Here is a 19,567-nt window from a genome sequence, read left to right on the forward strand (position 1 = left end):
TCCCAATTTGATCCTCTGTGGCTACAGAGCTAGGACTAGGCTAGCCTCAAGGAGCCAAGGTCTCAGAGAGACACTAGGGTTGTGCACCTGGCTCACACTCTGGGATAAGGGCACAGTCATTAGGGAAAGTCAATGCCCTATCTCATCTTCTGAGACTGTTAACATTAAAAGTAAGCATGACAAAAGGTCCTTGACCAAGTATTTTTAAGAGTATAGTAATATTATAGTCTTTAAGACTACATGATAAAAATTCAGCACATTCAGAATTTATTTCATACAAATTATTATCTACTTTTTCAAGCTATTAATAAAAGACAACATTGTCTGTGTTGGAAAAGCAATTATTTAAATGTAGCTAGTTACAAAAATCAACTACACTACCTTCAGCTCATGTTTTTGCTTTAGTTGCTGAATCTCTATTGCTCCCACAGTGTTTGACATCAAATCTTTCATCTTTTTTTCATAATGCTCCTTTAAACGCGTTAGTTCATGAGAAAGCTACAGTGTATAAAAAGACACAATCTTTTCAAAAAGCCATAGTGAAAACTTCATGCTAAAGCACTCACATAAATCATGCACAATGCCCCATCTATCTACTGGCACAAAGACAACTAAGGGAAAACTATCACTGAGGGAAAGCTATCACTGAGGGAAGCTGCAGTCCGAGGGAGGGACCATCGCTCCTGGGCACTGTTGAACTCCACCAGTTGCTTTTCTGTAAAGACAGGGGCAAAGCCACTTAGACTAAGGCAACTAAATTGTTATGCATATTAATTGTATTTTGCCTATCTCTTAAAAACCACATGGAAACAATACATCAGCTTTAACCATAAGCATTATTCACTGGAGCACAAACCCTAGTCTGTATTTGGACTATCCTTCAAAACAGAGAATCAGAAGAAAACTCAGAGACTGAGGAACCTGTGGAGATTGCTGGCACCTGAGAATACGGAAATTGACAGGGCAGTGAGTCAGGTGAAGAGACACTAACAGGATTCACATTCTTGTGGTTTCCACATGCATCATAGCCTCATTGTATGAACCTGGGTGTAACCATCTCGTACATAAATATATTCATTTGCAAGGTAAGGAAACTATCACAGAGAAAGGAATGCTCTGGAACACTAATTACCATTTGTTAAACATTTTGACAAAGGCAGATAAAAGAGGTTAAAATGCAACCAGGAAAAAAAAAAAAAGAGGAAAATATTTGGTGTGCCCTATGATAGAAGTCCAGTGGAAAACCCCTCAGCTTGGTATTAACAGAGTTATTTGGCAAGAGATCAAAGCCTCAGGAAAGAGAAGGCCTACTGAGTTGAAAACAAAGCAACAGGCCCAGCACATAGCTCCACTAGGCTGGGTCAGGATGCAATTACCTCTAACATCATGATTCTGGCATTACAGCAGTATAATAGAGAATAGCATCTGGTTCACAGACAAGAAGTATTTAACAACACAAAAACCTTCCCTTCTTAAAATAAATTCGTAAATAAATAAAGTAATAAGAATTACATTGAAAAGGTGACTTTGAGGGAAGTCAGCACTTAAAATTAAAAATCCCACCTCCAACCTTGCCATACTTTTCAACTAACACTATAATTATAAGTAGGACAAGTCCCTCACAGGCTCTGAAAGGCCACAGAAGGTGATGTGCTGGGAATATACTGTAATATCCATCACAGGACCTGAGGAGAAGCGAGAGTTAGTGCAAGGAATGGATACAAAGAAAATGTACATAAAGAAGAGTAGTGTCTGCCCATGCTGAAATGCCAATGCAGGGAGGGCTGGGATTGGTTTTGGGGGCTTTTTGTTGTTGTTGTTGTTTTCTTGGTTGCTTGCAAGGTTTTGGTTTTTTTTTTTTTTCAATTCTAAAGTTTCTTTCCTCACTCTCTGCCAAAACTCTTCCCTAATTTCCTGATTTCTCCATCTCCCAGCAACCCATCCAGGTGCAGGAGCCTATCTGACTTTTCCATCCACCAGCTTCAGTGTTCCTCACCTCCTCACACCCATCCTCACAAGGCAATCCCCAAAACCTTTTGTCACAGGCCTGAAAAAGCCATCCACATGACAGTACCCAAGGGCACACCACTCTTCTCTCATCACTCCTCAGTCTCTTGCTCAGGCACTCTGTGCCTGATCCTGGTGCAATCACATTCAACCACTGCCAACAGTTTTCCATGACAGATCAAAGTATACTTTTAAGAGTTCCAAAAAAATGGCTTTAAACCTTGCTTTGTTCACATATGTAAATAGATTCTTATTACTATGGCCAAAGCTGAAGCTAGGGATAACAAGAGAACATTAAAACAAAAATAAAAAGAATAAACCAGCAGCCATGTTAAGGCTTACACACTCACATGCAAAGTATTTTCCTAGTCTCTTCCAAGGTATTAAAAAAAAAAAAATAAATTCAAACTCCATTTTTTCAGTCTTGTTAGAAAAATCTCCCAAACAAACAGCTGCAACAGCTTAAGATCATTCTAGTCAGAGCAAAACCAAGACAAAAACAGAGCATGAGCACTCAGCTTACAAAGTGCAGATTTGGGTTGGCTCAAGTCTTGCAGTTAATTGCTCACTCCCTGATTTCCAAAGGACGTGCAGCAAGGATGGAAGTGAGGGGAGAGCAGCTTACATGTACTGGAGGGAAACACAGACAGCAATGCTTTTATTCTCATCAAATTAAGAAACCTGCAAAATGAAAATAAGGGTCCCATGAAATAACACCCTGTCTGCAACCCCTGCACATTCCAGCTACGGGGTGCTGAGGCAGCTCACAACACACAGTTGCCATGTGGCTCTTGGGGGTCTGTCCCCAGTCAGCACACAAGAGGGGAGCCTCTCACAAAGAGGGCATTCAAGGGCAGAAGAGAGCCAAGGCAAAGAGAAGGCAAGAGCCCAGGGCCTCTCTCCCTGTGGAATGGGAGAGGCGCAGTGAGGACAGGCAGCTGGGTCACCTGCGCCTTCTTGCCTCCTGCAGAACAGATGGAGCCAAAGGTATGAGACCTGAGAAGTGTCACAGATAGATCATTTTAATCATGCCACCTCTCTTCTCTCCTAACAGGTAGAACTCTCTTTGATTACAAAAATCTTTTACTTTCAGAAGTTTTTTAAGCTCACTTTCAAACAAGCAAACTGATGCAGATCTAAGACAGACACCTAGGGAACACTGGCAAAGAGTTTTGTGACTTTGGAGCACCTAAAAGATCCCAACCCATCAATTCTTGTCAGGCTTGTCCCCATTTATTTTTCACATTATTTTCCACACTTATTACCACTTACACTAATCCAGCAACTGCAAAAGAAGAAAAAGGTAAGGAACTGCCCATAAGCAAAAACAATCTCACTTTTAATTTCATTTTATCCAATTTGAGTTTTATCTTTTTGTTAAGAAGCTTCTGTTTAATATTTTCATATCTTCTTTTCCCTGTTACATTTTGGTACTGTCACTTCCACACTGATTCATATTTCCTTCAAAAAGATGCTGTTGGCATTTGAAACTGAATTGAGGAAAAAAAGAAATACAGGTGAGAAAGGCAAGTGTTAGAAACCAGGACAACCTCAATGACTGAGCAGCACTGCCAGATACATACATGTCTCTTGTGGTTGCCTCGCAAAAAGGAGCTGGGAATTCCATTTTTACACTCAGAATCACTCTGTTCTTCATAGCTTTCAAACTCACTTGAACTCCACCCATATTCCAGTGAGCTGTTTCCACCATCATCACCATTTTCAACATCATCATAAATCATTTCTTCTGCAAGAATTAAACAAAAATAAAAAAAGTTACACTGAAATGCATGTTTGTTCGAGCACCAGAAAACTTGTTCAGGATATGCTATAAAGAATTGCACAGACTTTTGTATGCACATTAAAAATTCTGAATTAAATCCAATATTCAAATAGCCAAAGTGGATTGTCTTTGTTGAAACAGAGTACTAAACAAGGACAGTGTTATGGGTACACACCATGATCCTTTTAGAAACATGTGCTACTCAAATGACACTGTTGTGTCCAAATCCCACAAAACTATTTAGAACTTCAAAGGAAGGTTAAATTCTAACTGTGAATGCACATCTGCACTGAGAAGCATCATCCTTCCATTTTTAAGCTTGCCATTTGTCCCTAGAGATATGCTAAAAAATGTTAAAACATGGCAAGAATCAAATGAAAAGGTCACTACTTCCAGCAGAACAGGTCAAACCAAAGTAGCAAGAAATGTGTTACACAATGGTGTTTTATGACTCATCACCCCCAGTCCCTGGAAGTCTCCCATACCTGGCAGCTACCTTGCTCATAATTTACTCTAAAACCTTGAAGTATTAACCTTTCCAAGACATAACCTTTTCAAATCTATATTGCAAAGGCTGACCAAAATACCTTCTGTTAAAGACACGGGTCTTTTCATTGGCACAGATGTCAAGAACATAAAACTTAGTCAAATTAAATGGAAAATTTAGAGCCAATTACTTATCAGGAAACAGGAATGCACTCTACCTGTAGCATCATCTGTCAATGATTGATGATTAATATTATCATATTAAGTGGGAAAGTGTGGACACTTGTCATGGTACAGCACTTCTATCAGGATTCACTATTGTCAGAGGTTATGATGCAGCATTTACAACTGTCTCCTATTAAATTTGGGAAACAGCAGCTGTGCTTTTATTTTAAGACTGACATTTCATTTAAACAGAGAAAAACCATGTACTCAAAAGAAAAGCTGATATGTTTTACACATCCATCGAAACCCTGGATTTTAATATTAACATTTAAATCCTCTGTGTTAATTATAAAGAATTTAATTAGTCTAATTTGGAAGATTCAGATTTTTTTTTTTTTTTTTAATCCCCATGCATATCAAGACTGTCCTTAAAATATTGTTACTGAAGAAGACATCTTAGTGGTAATCTAGCACAATGAGTAATTTAAAAGAACCATCATAGCAAGTTAAAATAAATCAAGACTTTTGCAAGTCTAAATCCTGTGCTGTGAGCTTTGGGGCAGGATTTACCCCATGTCTGGGTGAATTTATCTTGTCCATGTGGTAATGTAGATTGTCTGACTGAAACTTTTTTTTAAATACTTGAGTCTCCCTGACAAAATATACAAATAATAAACATCAAGATCATGAATGTACGAAGATGAAACTTCCCTTCCTACCTATTTCCTCAGAATATTTCAGTGTCTTAGGGGACAACATGCAAATCAAAATTTTAATTGATGTCTTATGGGTTAAGCTAAAGATACTGACCAATATGCTCAGCAGAGCTTTGCTCCATATCCCATAACCCACCTAGCTCAGCCACCTGAGCCTGGTGTATGTGTTTCCTGACTGATCAGCAACAGCACAAAGATGTCCCTGCTCAGAGCAGCACTGAGGGAACTTCCAGTAATATAAGCATTCAAGTCATGAATGTAACACAGTACTTTCCAATAATAAATGTAAAAAATACAGTAATAATTTGTAAAACACCTTGCCTGAACACTACTAAGGATAAGAAATTAAACTGTTACAGCTTTAAAGATTAATGTGGGTTTCACACAAGAAAGCTTAAATGTTTTCTTGATTCATTAAAAATTTCAGTATCAAAGACCTACACCCTCTGAGAGCCACGATGATTAAGATGCTGAGCCCCCAATAAGCCAATTCACCCAAACACAAAATCAGTCAGTAGCAACTGATCTTTAAGCAGACTCCACTATACCCAAAAACTGCAAAACAAATGTGAGCAAGAACTCAATGAAATATGCTTCTTGAACCCTAACTCCATCATTTCCAGTAAAGGTAAAATCTTGACTCCAGCAACTATTTTGAGATCTATTCCACCCCCTCCAAACATGAGCACGATCATAAGGAGCAGATCACTTCAAAGCTGAAATAGAACATTTCTGTAGTCACAATCGGGATGGTGAACAGCCACCCTGGACCATCTCTTCCATCTATCAAGCATTAATATATTGAAGGGGACTTTCAAGGAAAGAGCTTCTCTCTATAACCACGACAATGATACATTATCATACATCATTTAATTATTTAAAACACCCTATTCCTAACTATCTTGCCTTGTTCAGGGCACTACAGCTGCAACACTCAGCACTGTAATTCTCTAATATGCAAAATACTCAAGCATCTGGAACAATATCTATTAAACAAGGTAGAATTCAGCTTCTGAGAAGAGCAGTATAGGAGACCTGCTGAGATAGTCTTTTAAGTATTAGTATAATTCTGAACTTTTTAAGACCTACCAATTATTGACACAACGGTAAATCCATTTACATTTATTTTAGGCACTTAATGAACATATCCGTTTAGTATACATGCACATAATTCCATTTTACATCACTTTCAACATTACAAAGACCTCAAACCTGGTTCAGAGTCTGAATCTTCTCTTGGCACATCATCATAAATTACCTCATCCGGGTCTAAAATCAAGACAGAAAAAAAAAAAAAAAAAAAGAGAAACTTCTTAAAATTTGAATGGGACCAAGTGTTTAAGAGGCAGACAAAGCCCTTAACATGCCTTTAGCTTTTGGTCAGCCCTGAAATGGTCAGGCAGTTGAAATGCTGTAGGTCCTCTCCAACTGAGAGGACCTTTATATTTTTAAGAATTTTTGTTATATTGGCATATATGAATACAATGGAGATAGGACTCACTCTCCACTAACATTCTGCTTGCACATCTAATCATTCAAATATTGCAATAATGCACCAAGCAGTATATGATATTTGTGAAATTTCAGTTTTATCTGCACTGCTTAGAATGACCTTTGGTAGCCTGAAAACAAAAATCCACTGCAAAAACCAATATTTCTCCCTCCTTCTTACAGAAGTATGGTATGTTCTGTGCCTGTTGATGGCTGTTCATTGCCTTACTAAATGGCTGTAGAAAAGCTGAAATTGACTTTTTAAAAAGATCCAAAACTAAATAATGTAATGATTACCATTAAGAGGCAGAATGACAACGCAAATTCTTCAATCACTTCACAAAATATGTAAGATGAACTCCAGTCCAGTGGGAACAACTGAGAACAGGCAAGATGACCTGTCCTCAAACCACACAGTCTCTGTTCTGATTTAAAATGCAGCTGCCAGCCAAGAATCAACAGCACACACCAAGAGAGAGGCAATTCCTTCCCTTCCTCCTCCTCCAAGTACTTATTTGCTACTACTGCACAAGAAGAGTAATTTCAAATACAGTCGCAGATCAGACTCTGAACTGGAGCTTATTTTCAGTGCACATGCATTGATGGAGCCAAATGACTTCCATAACACATGATTCCACAGATTCCAAAAGGTGGAAAAGTGAATGTTAACTTTATTCTAAAATAAAGTTCTAACTGGTACAGCTTGGTTCTGAAATCTATCTGAAAACACATAGTAAAAGTGAACACGGACATTCCCATAAAATCTGCTTGTGCACATAGACACATACATACTGCTGATCACAACTTAAAACTGACCACCTTCCACAGCTGTACTTCAGTGCTCACTGGTACTTACTTTCCATCCATGCTGTATTTGCAGGATCTGCAACCCATTTGGTCAGGGCATCATCCTCTTTCTTGGTCTGGTTATCTTCACTTGAAAAAGAGGCAACAAAATGAAAGAACTAAAAGTTATACCACAACGTTTTTAAGCATACATGAAGACAACACAATAAATATATTTCTGCCTTCTAGTTTCCACTCCAAGGCTGCTGATTAGTCAAAAATGTTGCTTCAGTATGTAGCTGGGTGATGAATAAGCTATTCTAGTCAGTAGTCTGACAATTTTAGTCAGAAAATTGAAAACACTTTCTTTACAATCTTAAAAAATACTCTGCTTTTGAGTTCATCTACCACAACACAGGAAATTCTCTCAGAAACAATGAAGTGAGAACTTCTTTTTCATGGTAAATAGGACTAAAGACACTCTGGGTTACATCGGGAGCCATCAGACAAAGTTCTGTTCTCCTCCTCCACCTGGTGCTGGTGAGGCTGAACCTGTAGCAGCATGTCCAGTCTTGTCTTCCCAACACTCCCCTGCTAGAGAGCTGTGGAGAAACTGAAGCTACCTCTAGAGAGATGTACAGAAACTGAAGTCAAGGACTAAAGCACATGGTTTACAAGGAAGAAGATAAAAGACATGGAGATTATTTAGTCTGATAAAAAGGATGTTATGGGATGATCCAAGCTACAACTATCCAAAAGAGAACTACAGAGGAGATGGAATCAGGGTTATGTTTTTTGCAGGGGGTTCTTTTGGGGCCCTTTTTTTTTTTTTTTTTTTTTTTAATGCCAGACAAAGGGGGAATGGTCAACAGACTGCCCACTGGGAGATTTGGTTTGGACATTTGGGGAGGTAGGGGTGGGGAAGGGAAGTACAGCAGGGAAGACTGCTCAGGGAAGCTGCAGCACCTCCACCCTTGGAGGGTTTGAAGGCTCAGCCAGCAAGGCCATGGTTGATCTGATGGAGTATTGGAAGTGGTCCTGCTGAAAGCAGCAGGCTATACCAAACCTCCAGCAACCTGTTGCACCTGACATTGCCATCACTCTAGAAAAATTCAACCCAGTGTCTTCAAAAATGTCATGCACATTTACACACACCAGTGCTGATTTTTGTGCACAACCAGAATACAGGAGCAAGAAAGTGAAAAAAACCAAACCAACAAACATGGAAGTATTACACAACGAAAATAAAATACTTATCAAATGCAAGCTTTCTTAGGAACAAAGGCTTTACAAATCATTAAAACATGATGAACAGGCAATCACCTATTCTGAGGGTCCTCCAAATTTACAGAATTATAATGACATTCTTCAGCTGCTGACTGTGCACCTGCCAAGTAGGAAAAAAAAAAAGAAAGCATTTGCAATAACATGCCAGTTTGACTCAAATTGCACATTTTACTATAAGAAACTGATTTTACTAGATCATTGCTAAAGAATAATCTCTTTCCTTGCAATAGTTTTATTCTTACACATGTTTAAAAAAAATTGGAAGTTTCTTCACACCATGCATTTTTGAAAGCTAAGTAATTCAAAGACACAGCCTTTTGTTAGAAGAGCTGTTAAGAGGAAATCACAACGCCTAATGCATTTAATTCTATATCTCAAACATATATTCCTCTACAGGTAAGAAGGACCACACAAACATTTGCTTTTATTTGACAGTATTCCTAATAGTGGTAAAAAGAAAAGGCTGGAATAAAGGCTGGAATTATAGAAGAACTGCTGCGTAGCTAAAGGAAAGTATATTCAAAATACAAAGAGGAAAAGGCAGGATATGGGGAGCTTTATTTTCCTACTGTCTTGACATTAAGCTGTCAACTTTCTCAACTCTGGTTACAAAATGCATCTCTTGTTTCTGTAATAATCCATAGTTATTTCGCTTTCTAATTTCCTCTTCTGTCTTAAAATTGTACTAGAAGTCAGAGAATTCATCAAATCATCAAGGGAAAAATCCCATAGCAACTCTAAATCCACAAGAAGTGGAAAATAAACAAACAGAAATGCATATAGAAAAGGCAAAAGGGATAGGAATTTTGCCAGGATCTAGGAAAAAAAATAAAAGGTATGAGAAGAAGCCATTTGGCTTGAACATTGAACTCTGGATCTGGAAATTATTTAATTACATTAAAAAGGAATTAGCATTAATCATACTCACCCAGGGTGAGTGCTATACAAGAAAGCTACCTGAGGATTCCCTTTCAAATAAAGTAAGGTGTGTAAATACAGTACCTTCTTCATCTACAGAAACACTGCGTATGATGACAGGGCTGGAGTATGCTGGCAGTATCAAAGGTAAATTGGATGGCACAGCATATCCACAAGGGACAGGAACAGAATATCCACCGGACAGGTTGGGACTTGCACATTCATCTTGAGGACTTGGTTCTGGTGATGAGGATGGATCCTTATCTTGGATTGGGGAAATATTTATGACTGAGTAGGGATTTACTTTGGCTGGAGTGCCTTCTGCGCCAGGTTCTGATGTTTGCAGCTTCTCAGTGTTTTCTACATTATCAGCTCCTTTAGTTGAAAGAATAAACAAAAATACGAAGTTTTAGTTTTCATACCTGTTCAAGCCACTCTAATAGCTCTTTGCAAATATGCTAAACATTGACCTGATCTTTACTATACAAGCTGCTTACAACCTATGACTCAAAATTCCCACACAGTAGAGCCAATCTCCCCATTTCACAGATGAGGAATGCAACAAGAGCAAAACAATGAGTTACAAAGATGCTTATGGAAAAACAGTAACTTGACTGACATAAGCACATGAGTCAAAATAGTCTTAAATCAAAAAGGTTAAAATCTGGATTCTAGATGAATTTGAATCTCTCAAACACAAACACAAGAAGTATTTTAGGGGTAGTCATGAGGACAAGGAAAGTCATGGAGGGACATTCCTCAAAGAGCAGTCCTGAAAATGCTGTGTTAAGAAAGGGAGGAAGAAAATAACTTCAAAAGCTTTCCTCTTTGAAAATGTATTGTTATCTGTTATAGAAAGGATTTTTTGAGACACAGGTTCAGCTGAGATACAGCAGAACCACAGGCCACTCTGAAGGAAACTGCAAAACTGTATCCCAAATGATCAAATGATTTTAAGCTGTAAGCACAACTTCACAATAAGGGTGAGCAAGCAAGAGATGCTCAGGGAAAGATGGTGTTTAAGTTCCAGGTTGTCAAACTGCACAGTACCTGAAGAGTTACCTATCTTTAATTGCCATAAGCACAGTGAATCTGTTTACAAAAGGAAATTGGATTAAAGTAAGCAAAATCAGCTGTTAGCAATTTGAGCAGAATACAGCAATTTCTAGACTACACCTCAGCACTGGAAACATCTGCATATGTTGTAAAAAATGTTTCAATATTTAGCAGAACTTCTGTTTATGAACAAAATTCATACATTCAAACTCCACTTAGTTTTATGCACAACATTCAACTCAGCAACCAGCAAGCTTAGCTGTGAAACAGCTTATCTCAAGCCATCAATGTGCCTTAAGACCAGCCAGGATATACAGTTTTCCTGTAGCATGACACTCAGATTATGTCCAATCCATTGGTTTGCATGTCATACTTGAATGGAAAACCTCACAGGAATTACATGTGATGGTCAACTGCCCTGTCAGATCTACCATGACTGTAACTGGCAGAAATATTCAAAACACTTGCATGGTTTTTCCATGTGTGAGAGACCGGACTATGACTCAAAACAAATGAACCATTTTCAGAGATGCCTGGGTGCTTTGCTGAGGCCAGGTTTGCAAGCCTGCAAAGAGAAGGCAATGAGTTTTTGGGTGTGTAATGACAAACCTCTGGTCTGCATAAGACAGAGGGGGTGAACTTACCACCACCAGAGGCTACAAACTATACTCTGAGGCCAGTAGGAGGCAGACAGGATCGTGCCTTTCATCACACCAAACTGCCCTCCCTTACACACACGCCCTCCTCCCAGGGCAGGTCACATCCACACAAGGCTTACTGACATTGGAGGCAGCTGCCTTAGAAGAGCTCATGAACTCTCAACTACCCCTGAAGTGCCCTCAGACTCATTTCTCATTTCCACCAGAGAACTGCACATGACCAAAAGACAGAATAAAACTTCACCCTTGCAGAGGAGGTGTTTGGGCACCCCCACCTGAACCTGAGAGCGTATTAACCCACCAGACTTTGTATTTTATGGGCTTTTTCCCCCCACCTCTGACAGATAAAGACCTTCAATCGTCACTTCAATCAAGTGTCATCACAGATCCATGGCTGGTGATTATGTATCTTTCTACTCTTATCCTTTCTTTCCCTTTCTTCCTTCCTTTTCCCTTATAGGTTTCCTTAAGCGGGTGGTATTTTTATGCTTTGATATTGCCATATTACTTTACATACTAATAACCAAAATGGCTACATTTATGCTTTCCATTACAATCAAATTGTTCCAAAGTAAACCCAACATGTGTATATTTACAAACACCAATCTTTCAGTGTTTGTTTCACTCTAATCTGCTCCAAGAGATCTGTTAAGAAGAACCTGAGTTACCCTCAGGGGTGGGCCATAACACCATGGAAAACTCTTGTTAAAGTACTTTTATTGCACTGTCAAGAAAAGGCATCCTAAGACCAGTCTTGACTATTTAGCCCAGTGGAGGTACAGACCAACAGGCTGACTTACCTGCAGCACCAGCCTCTTGGTGCTCTACGTAATTTCCAGGACCAGGAAGAGGTGGCACAAGGGCTTGCCTGTCTGCTTCTGGTATCTCATCTCCACTATCAAAATCAAACTGTTCTCCCTCATCCTCCTCTTCATCATTCAGACCCGTGGCTTTTGGTTCATGCCCTAGAACTGTGCAGAAAGACACACCTTTGTTTGTCTGCTCTTAATAATGATTTCATGGGACCAGTAAATGCTCCACATTACAAATTAAGCTTACACAATGAACCCTTAGATTTTTAGGTTACTGGAACAGAACAAAAGTTGATTGATGTGTTGATAACCTCATGCAGTTTTCAATAAATCCTTTAGTGCAAACAAAGAAATTACTTGGAAAGAAATAAACAAGTAATAACGGAAATACCCTTGCTTTTGTCATAATGAGCCAAAAGATTTTTAGAAAAACACCTAAACAGCCAATTTTTAAACAAAAAGACTTCACAGATTAATTTATTTGCACAGGAACTTTGCAACTTTAAAACTTCAAGTAATTTTTCCTTTCTAACTGAAACTCCTAAGTCTATTCTTTCCTAGCAGTGTCCAAATACCAGTGATAATCACTTAGTTCACACACTCCAACAGAGACCAGCAGTTGATTTTCCTCCTCCAGTCTGAGATAGTTTTAAACCATGCAGCATGCTATTAGCCCTATTGCCACACACCATGCACTCTGGTGGAGGGAGGGTATGGAACCTTTAAGTAATGGCCAAAATAATGACACCCTAATATAGATAAAAAGGGTGGGTTAGAGTTTTTTTCCCTCTTTGCCTGTGAAGATACTGTAGCACAGATTTGGCTCTGTACATGGGGCAGGGGAGAGAAGCAGGAAGAAGTACACAGCAGTTTCTCCCCAAGCTACTAGGGAAAACCCATGAAAATGTAAATCCCTTCATGTACCTACAGCATAAAACAATATCCTAAAAAAGATAAAGGTATAAATACACAAGTATGTTATAAAAATTTACCTGAAGGTGATAAGTTTCCCCCCTCCATCCTCAGGTAACAGAAAATGAAAAAATAATTCTTGCAAAGACTATTAGATCTGCTGCATCATGATGATGTTATCAGCTATCCTACCATCCAGAACACATTTTTTATCTTTATGATAAAACCCACAACACCCCAAAGCTCTAGACTGCTTAGATTGTCATGGTAATCAGCATTCTTGCCAAGGCTTCTGTTTCTTCAAGCAGGCTGAGCCAGCATATTTTACTACAGCCACAAATAACAAGATCTTTCATGCAGCCTCTCTGCAGGAGAAAAAGTGAACTAATTGCAAAAATAGTAAGGAACAAAAAACCCAGATTATCCTGCATTTATTATCATGTGCAATAACTGAGGCAGTAGGACATTTAATTTCATTTTGATTAATTCCTTTCAAAAATTCTTCTGTATGAAGTCAGGCTTCTCATTTTTGCTTTGTCCATTAGCAATTCCTTTTTTCCTGAAAGATGCAAGAAATTCTTCAGAGCTCTTCCAAGTGATTAAAGACAAACATGGCATTCTTCCTGATTCACCATCCATCTGACTAAACTGTAATATTTGTTGCTTGACTGTGTAATGGGGAAAAGAAACAAAAGAGAGGAAGATGTCTTTCCAACATGAGTAAAAAAAACCAAAAATTGGACATACCACCTAATTTTTTTCTGTTATGGCTGTTAACACTGCCCATCTTCATTCATTTCAAAACATTTACTTTGCATCAAAGATAAACAAGGCACAGAACCTGATAAATGGGCACTACAGCCTGGAAAGATCCCATAATCGCATCACTGATGGTACAGCGGGTTAAGATTACAAAAAGAGACAAAAAAGAAAGAATACATTGTCTGTCAGAAAGGGTATACGGGAGACAAACAAATATCCTCAGTTCAGAAAGTTTTAAACTGTATTTCAGCTTCGCATTACTTCTACATTTGCTTAATCCTGCAGGCATAAACTTTAGTCTTTCAAATTTACAGATACTTTCCATCACATATTTAATAAAAATATTGTCCTTTAAGCTTTTAATATCAAGGGCATACTATTTCAATTGATGGAAAAAGTATTTTAACAACAAAAATAAAATAAAAAGAGGATAGGGGCTTTTTGCTTCAACTTAAGAGCTGATCAGAACTGCAGATAAATACAGATTATGTCACACAAAAAAAGACAAATTCTTGTTTTGAAAATACATGTTTTCCACAGTTCTCTGTGTTATGTCACAACAACACAGACAAAAGCTCTTTTTTAAGTGCTACAATTAGAAAGACAGATAGCAGTTAGACCCAGGCTGAATCTGGCTACTAAATACCACCACAGATCTTGCAAAATTTCATGCTCATGAAGAAATCCCCAGTTCCTCCTACCCTTTATCTGCAAATCAAAAGGATCAAGCCAAATAGTGCATGAGGCAACTGTCTTGCAGAAAAAAAAAAAAAAACGGAGGGCGGAGGAGGGGAGTCTGCTGGGTGGGTGTGTGCGTGGGGTATTTTCAAAGGCAAGCTCCCTTGCAAAAAACACACAGAGGACAGCTTTTTTTTTTACATAATTTTAAAATGTACATTTGTTTTCTGAAGTAATAATCACACAATGCTTAGAATGACAGAGTCTGTCTGGAATTACTTCAAATAATTAAATTAAAAATTCAATTTTCCTTTTCACCACTACTCACACTCACTTAGCTGTATGTGTGCCAACCAGTGCAATGAGAATACAAAAATGATTGAACTTGTTCATCTTATGGCTATACCACTCTGAGAGCTCTGTAAATGCTTCAGGGAAATTCTCACATTTCTAAAACTTTCTATTTGGAGTTTTCAAAACCGAAAAAAAAAATCTGATATAATGGAAACATTGTCTTCAAGTTAAATTAAGTATGAAAGTGCTAATTTAGAATCAGAAAAAGAAATACATTCTCTCATAACTGTGCACCGCACACAGATTTATGACTTTTTCTGTGCCTTGTTATCCAGTGAAATGACATTTCTTAAGTTTACTTCAGAAATAAGCTCACTTAGGTTATGTTTACAGAGACCTGCTGGGGCATAAACAAATTTAAAAAACATTTGGTTGGTCTGCCAATTGCAAAGCATTCTTGGCACCTTTGCCTTCCCATCCATTAACTAAGGAGTTAAAGGAATTACATTAATTTTAAAGCCCAGATTAAGTCAGCGAAGCTTCATTAATAGTTTTCTTAAACAGTTTATTTTAGTGACATAGAAGTAAGATAAAATAGCTCTGCACTTACTATCAATTGCATTTTGAATACAATATTAATACACCTGAAATAAACAAAAGCACCCCAAATGTTTGTCCCCCCCTTGCAATCTTGTAAATCCATGACAACTCAGAAGTCATCAACTAAAGAAGTCAACGTTCTTCCAAGAAAAATCATGATAAAGGAAGAATGAAATAGAACCCCAAGCACAAACAGTTCAGCAGTCTGGGGCATGATAACAATAAACCTGGAAGCCCTGGACATAAACAGACATGCTGCCACCAAGAAATATGAATACGTTATATTTTAAGGTTTGAAAAATATTTTTAGAAGTGGAAGCCTTCTGTATAATTAAGAATGTCATCTTTGCAATCAGTTGTACTTATGTTTTTTTAAAGTTCACAGGCTATTATGGAACAAAAAACAGAAATGTATCTATTATATTTAAAGAACTCAATAAATATTTTTAGTTGCTTCTACTATATGACCGATGAAGGAAATACGTGTACAATGCTTTAAATGGCATATATCTAGTTATTATTTAGTGAAAAAATATTAATACAATTGAACCTAAAATGCACTGGCAGGAGTTGCCTGCTCTTACTCCAACATGCAGTTTTAAAACACTTATATTTTTTATTTATTATTTTGGATTGCAACAAAACACTTAGGACTGCAAAGACCTACCTTCCTTTCAAATGAATTCCCCAAATGTTTCAACTTTCTACAAATACCTGAGTGTCTTGAAATACACAAAACTTATTAGTAAAAAAAAAACATTTAAAATGTTACTATCCCAGAATATTTTGAAGTATTATAAAATATGCTAACTCACACAGGTTACAAGTCAAAATAAACTGCCAGACATAGCAATCTAAATGCTTATTATTTATCCTTGATACATTCCAGACATTTCCCTGATGAGATACCCTTCCCTTTACAAACCTGTATCTCTAGGCAATTAAAATCTGCCGAGCTCCTTATGGAAGTGTACAATAGAAATAAGTATTGAAAGCATGCAGATACCAGGAAACAACTGAATTTTTAAAGTTACCATTGTTTTTGTAAAACTAACCATTTGAGGCCAAACACACCCTGCTGACTGTGCTCCAGGATAAATGGGCTCTCAAGCTGTTCCCTTTTTATTTCAGAAGAGATTTCATAGCAGAGGCTTGGTGTTTGTCAGGATGATGAACCTTGTGCTAGGAAACACTCATGCCTGCAGAAGCTTCCAGATTTGTCCAACTTTGTAAAATAACATCTGCCTCATCTTCAGCTAGAACTTGCAGACAGGTTTCAAGAAACTTGGTCGCCACTGGACAACATCTTATTTCTCCCAGCTTGAAAGCACTGCTTAAGTTGCATTCCTAATGCTAGAAAGCAACGTGGTATTTTCAACTCACTCATCTCCCACTTGTGACCACTAATTCTTGAGTTCCAGGAGAGAAAACTGCAGTGAAATAGTCTTTCACTCTGGTACTCAGCTGACACATTTCTCTTCTGCCCTTACTCAAAGGACACCTGCACCAGCATCTGTGCAGGGAGAGCGGTGAGGTGCAGGGCAGGAGGGACCCTGCAGGAGAAAGGCTGACCTGTAGGAAAAAGTGCTTCTGCCACTTCACTGACACTTCCCAGTCACATGGGACATCCATCAGCACACCACTGGCATCCACAAATCACCTCCTCACACAGTCATACAGGTGGAAAGTATCTATTTTTCTGGGGGACTATAAACATCTAGGACAAACTGTGCACACAAAAACACGGGAGTGAGAGCTCCTTCCCATGGGAAGTGGGTCGGAGCCAAGGACTTTCCCTTTGCACCCATTCCCCTTGCACTCACAGCTGTGCTAAGCTGGCACTGCAGGGAACCCAGGTCCTTGTGGTACAAGCATGCTGCTAATTACACACAGCTCGCACACACATCCAAAGCGTGACCACAATGTCAGCATTACCAGCCTCTGTGGAAAACAGTTACAAAAAAACTCCAACCAAACTAAAGACTATACATTCATGCAAAAAGTGTTTCCAGTGATGGAAACAAAAGCAAAACCATACGAATTAACAGGCTTTCCCTGCAAATAAATAACAAAGAAATAAGTACAAATGCCTCTTTAGTATTTTGCAAATACACACACCACATACTAATTATGTTGTTGAGCATGCACAACAGATATTGTTCTTCTGGATAGAAAAAACAAATTCAAAACCAGAGTCAGAAGAGTAATGCATCTGCCTGCTCACATTTCAGAGAGCCTGCTAACAACAGCATGCCTAACACCAAAAAAATTGCATTCCTTGAAATAAAGCCCAGGTCTATGGATGTTAGGAGATATTTACAAATAGCAAAAATGCTGAAGTTTACAAATTACTCACAGTGCTAAAAATTTAAGTCTTACTTAGCTAAAATTTAAAAGAACTGAGTTGCAAAAAATCAAAAGTCTAAAATAACAGCATTAAGACATGAATCATGCTGTCCAGAAAAAGCAGGAGCAACACCAGCAGACCTGTACTCTTTTGTAAAGCCTCAATGTGCTTTTCAGTGCTGACTACCTGATAACCAGAAAGGCAGCTACGTAAAATCAGTGGTTTGTGGCCAATTACTTTAAATACTCAGCACACTGGTGGCACTGCTATTGCCTGCCACCACTGGAAACACAGATCAAGCCTGGTCTCAAGGATGTATTTTCCCCTTCAGCACCACATTAACACATTCTGACATATGAATTTCCAAGAAATACCAAGAAATTTTGCTGGTGCTGTAAGGAAAGCCTGTACAGATGTTATTTGGAATTCTGCATAAATACATGAGAGATCCCTCTCTATACTAAAAAGTACCCCTCCATATTAAAGGCTACTAGCTTTCCATCAGTATTCAAGAAATACCAATACATTTAACCCTTAGCACCCCCAAAGTTACCCATCTGAATTGATATAAATGCCACCAGACAGCTGAGCTGAGGTACAATGGGTCTGCTGATGGTGGCTGTGCAGCCGAGCTCAGCCTCAGCTACTGCGCACACGACCCGCTGAACTCACCTCCAATGTGCTGCCAAATGGACAATCCACACAGGGAACAGGAAAACCAGAGAGCTCTAATAAAACAGCAGACAACTACAAAGTCATTGATAAAATGAAATATCCAGCTCTGGCATTGCAATGACAGAGCATGTTGGCTAAACATAAGGTACAAATTATATATGAAGGAAAAACAGAAACATTTCCTAGAAAACGCAGTTTTGACCATGTAGTCGACAATTTTAATAAAAAAATAACCATTTTTAAGGAAACTTTCACCAGTGAGAGCAGGCTGGCTTGTAATTTACTTCGATATTTCTTTTTCTATGATTAACAACTATAAATATCTAGTTTTCCACATAATTACTTTTACTTTGAAGCAATTGCTGTTTAATGGTTTGAGGTATATGCATTTCTCTAATATAGTTTGTTTAATTCTAATTAGCAATATAAAACTGCTGAATCATTTAGTAATACCTTGGACCAAAAGCTCTTTAAAAATAATTGGGAACCCTATGAAGAAGAAGGCAGCCAGACACACACTGGAGATCTAAAACAGAGCATGAGATCCCAGCTCTACAGAAAGAAAACATACAGCTCAGGTGCATAAACTGACTATCATACTAAAGAGAAGCTGAAAGCCAACTAGAGCAAAAGCTTGAGTTTTTAGGTCTTGGATCATTCTAGCAACATCTTTCTAACAGGATGACATAGTCTGGTTAAGAAATTAGCAAAGGACTTGACTTCATTTTTGGATCTTTTTTTTCTCCACCTTGCCAGCAATTGTACATACTTCCTAGACTGAACCTCCAGATTACTTAGGCAAAGGGATGCCAGACCAGGTTTTGGTTCTCCAGGGGCTACAGTGGTGGCTACTGTGGTGAAAAGCTGCCAGAAGCTTCCCCCATGTCCAGCACAGCCAATGCCAGCCAGATCTGAGAGAGCTGCTGTGGGGAAAATGAACTCCATCTCAGCCAGACCCAATACAGTTAGCAAGTGTTCTTCTCATGCAAATATGAATGGGTCACCATCTAATATGCATGGGAAAACAGCAATCCCACCCAAAGTTAATTTTGCTTCTATTTCCCTTTGCAACCAGAAGACTGATAAGATCCTCTGGACAAATCACACTTAACCAATTCACTGCTCCCAGGGCA

At 38.4% G+C, this 19,567-nt stretch overlaps 1 protein-coding gene across 9 annotated transcripts in view; it reads right to left on the bottom strand.

Annotated features, from left to right (window-relative positions):
• ARHGEF10 (Rho guanine nucleotide exchange factor 10) overlaps positions 1-19,567 on the bottom strand; it is a 112,850-nt gene that overhangs the window by 68,296 nt on the left and 24,987 nt on the right. For 8 of the 9 annotated variants that reach the window (XR_008436216.1, XM_053973126.1, XM_053973130.1 and 5 more), the window contains exons 3-8: positions 12,155-12,325; positions 9,724-10,014; positions 8,758-8,821; positions 7,505-7,584; positions 6,370-6,426; positions 3,591-3,754 (exon numbers count right to left, since the gene is read on the bottom strand). Coding sequence is in view for 8 of the 9 variants with exons in the window: in XM_053973126.1 (XP_053829101.1) it covers positions 3,591-3,754; positions 6,370-6,426; positions 7,505-7,584; positions 8,758-8,821; positions 9,724-10,014; positions 12,155-12,325 (827 nt within the window). In the remaining variant the exon portion in view is untranslated. Of the gene's footprint in view, positions 1-381; positions 499-3,590; positions 3,755-6,369; positions 6,427-7,504; positions 7,585-8,757; positions 8,822-9,723; positions 10,015-12,154; positions 12,326-19,567 lie in introns of all 9 variants that reach the window. The other variant, XM_053973134.1, reaches the window with a different exon arrangement.

The sequence above is a fragment of the Vidua macroura genome, chromosome 3 (genome assembly GCF_024509145.1).
Source record: "Vidua macroura isolate BioBank_ID:100142 chromosome 3, ASM2450914v1, whole genome shotgun sequence".
Taxonomy (NCBI): domain Eukaryota; kingdom Metazoa; phylum Chordata; class Aves; order Passeriformes; family Viduidae; genus Vidua; species Vidua macroura.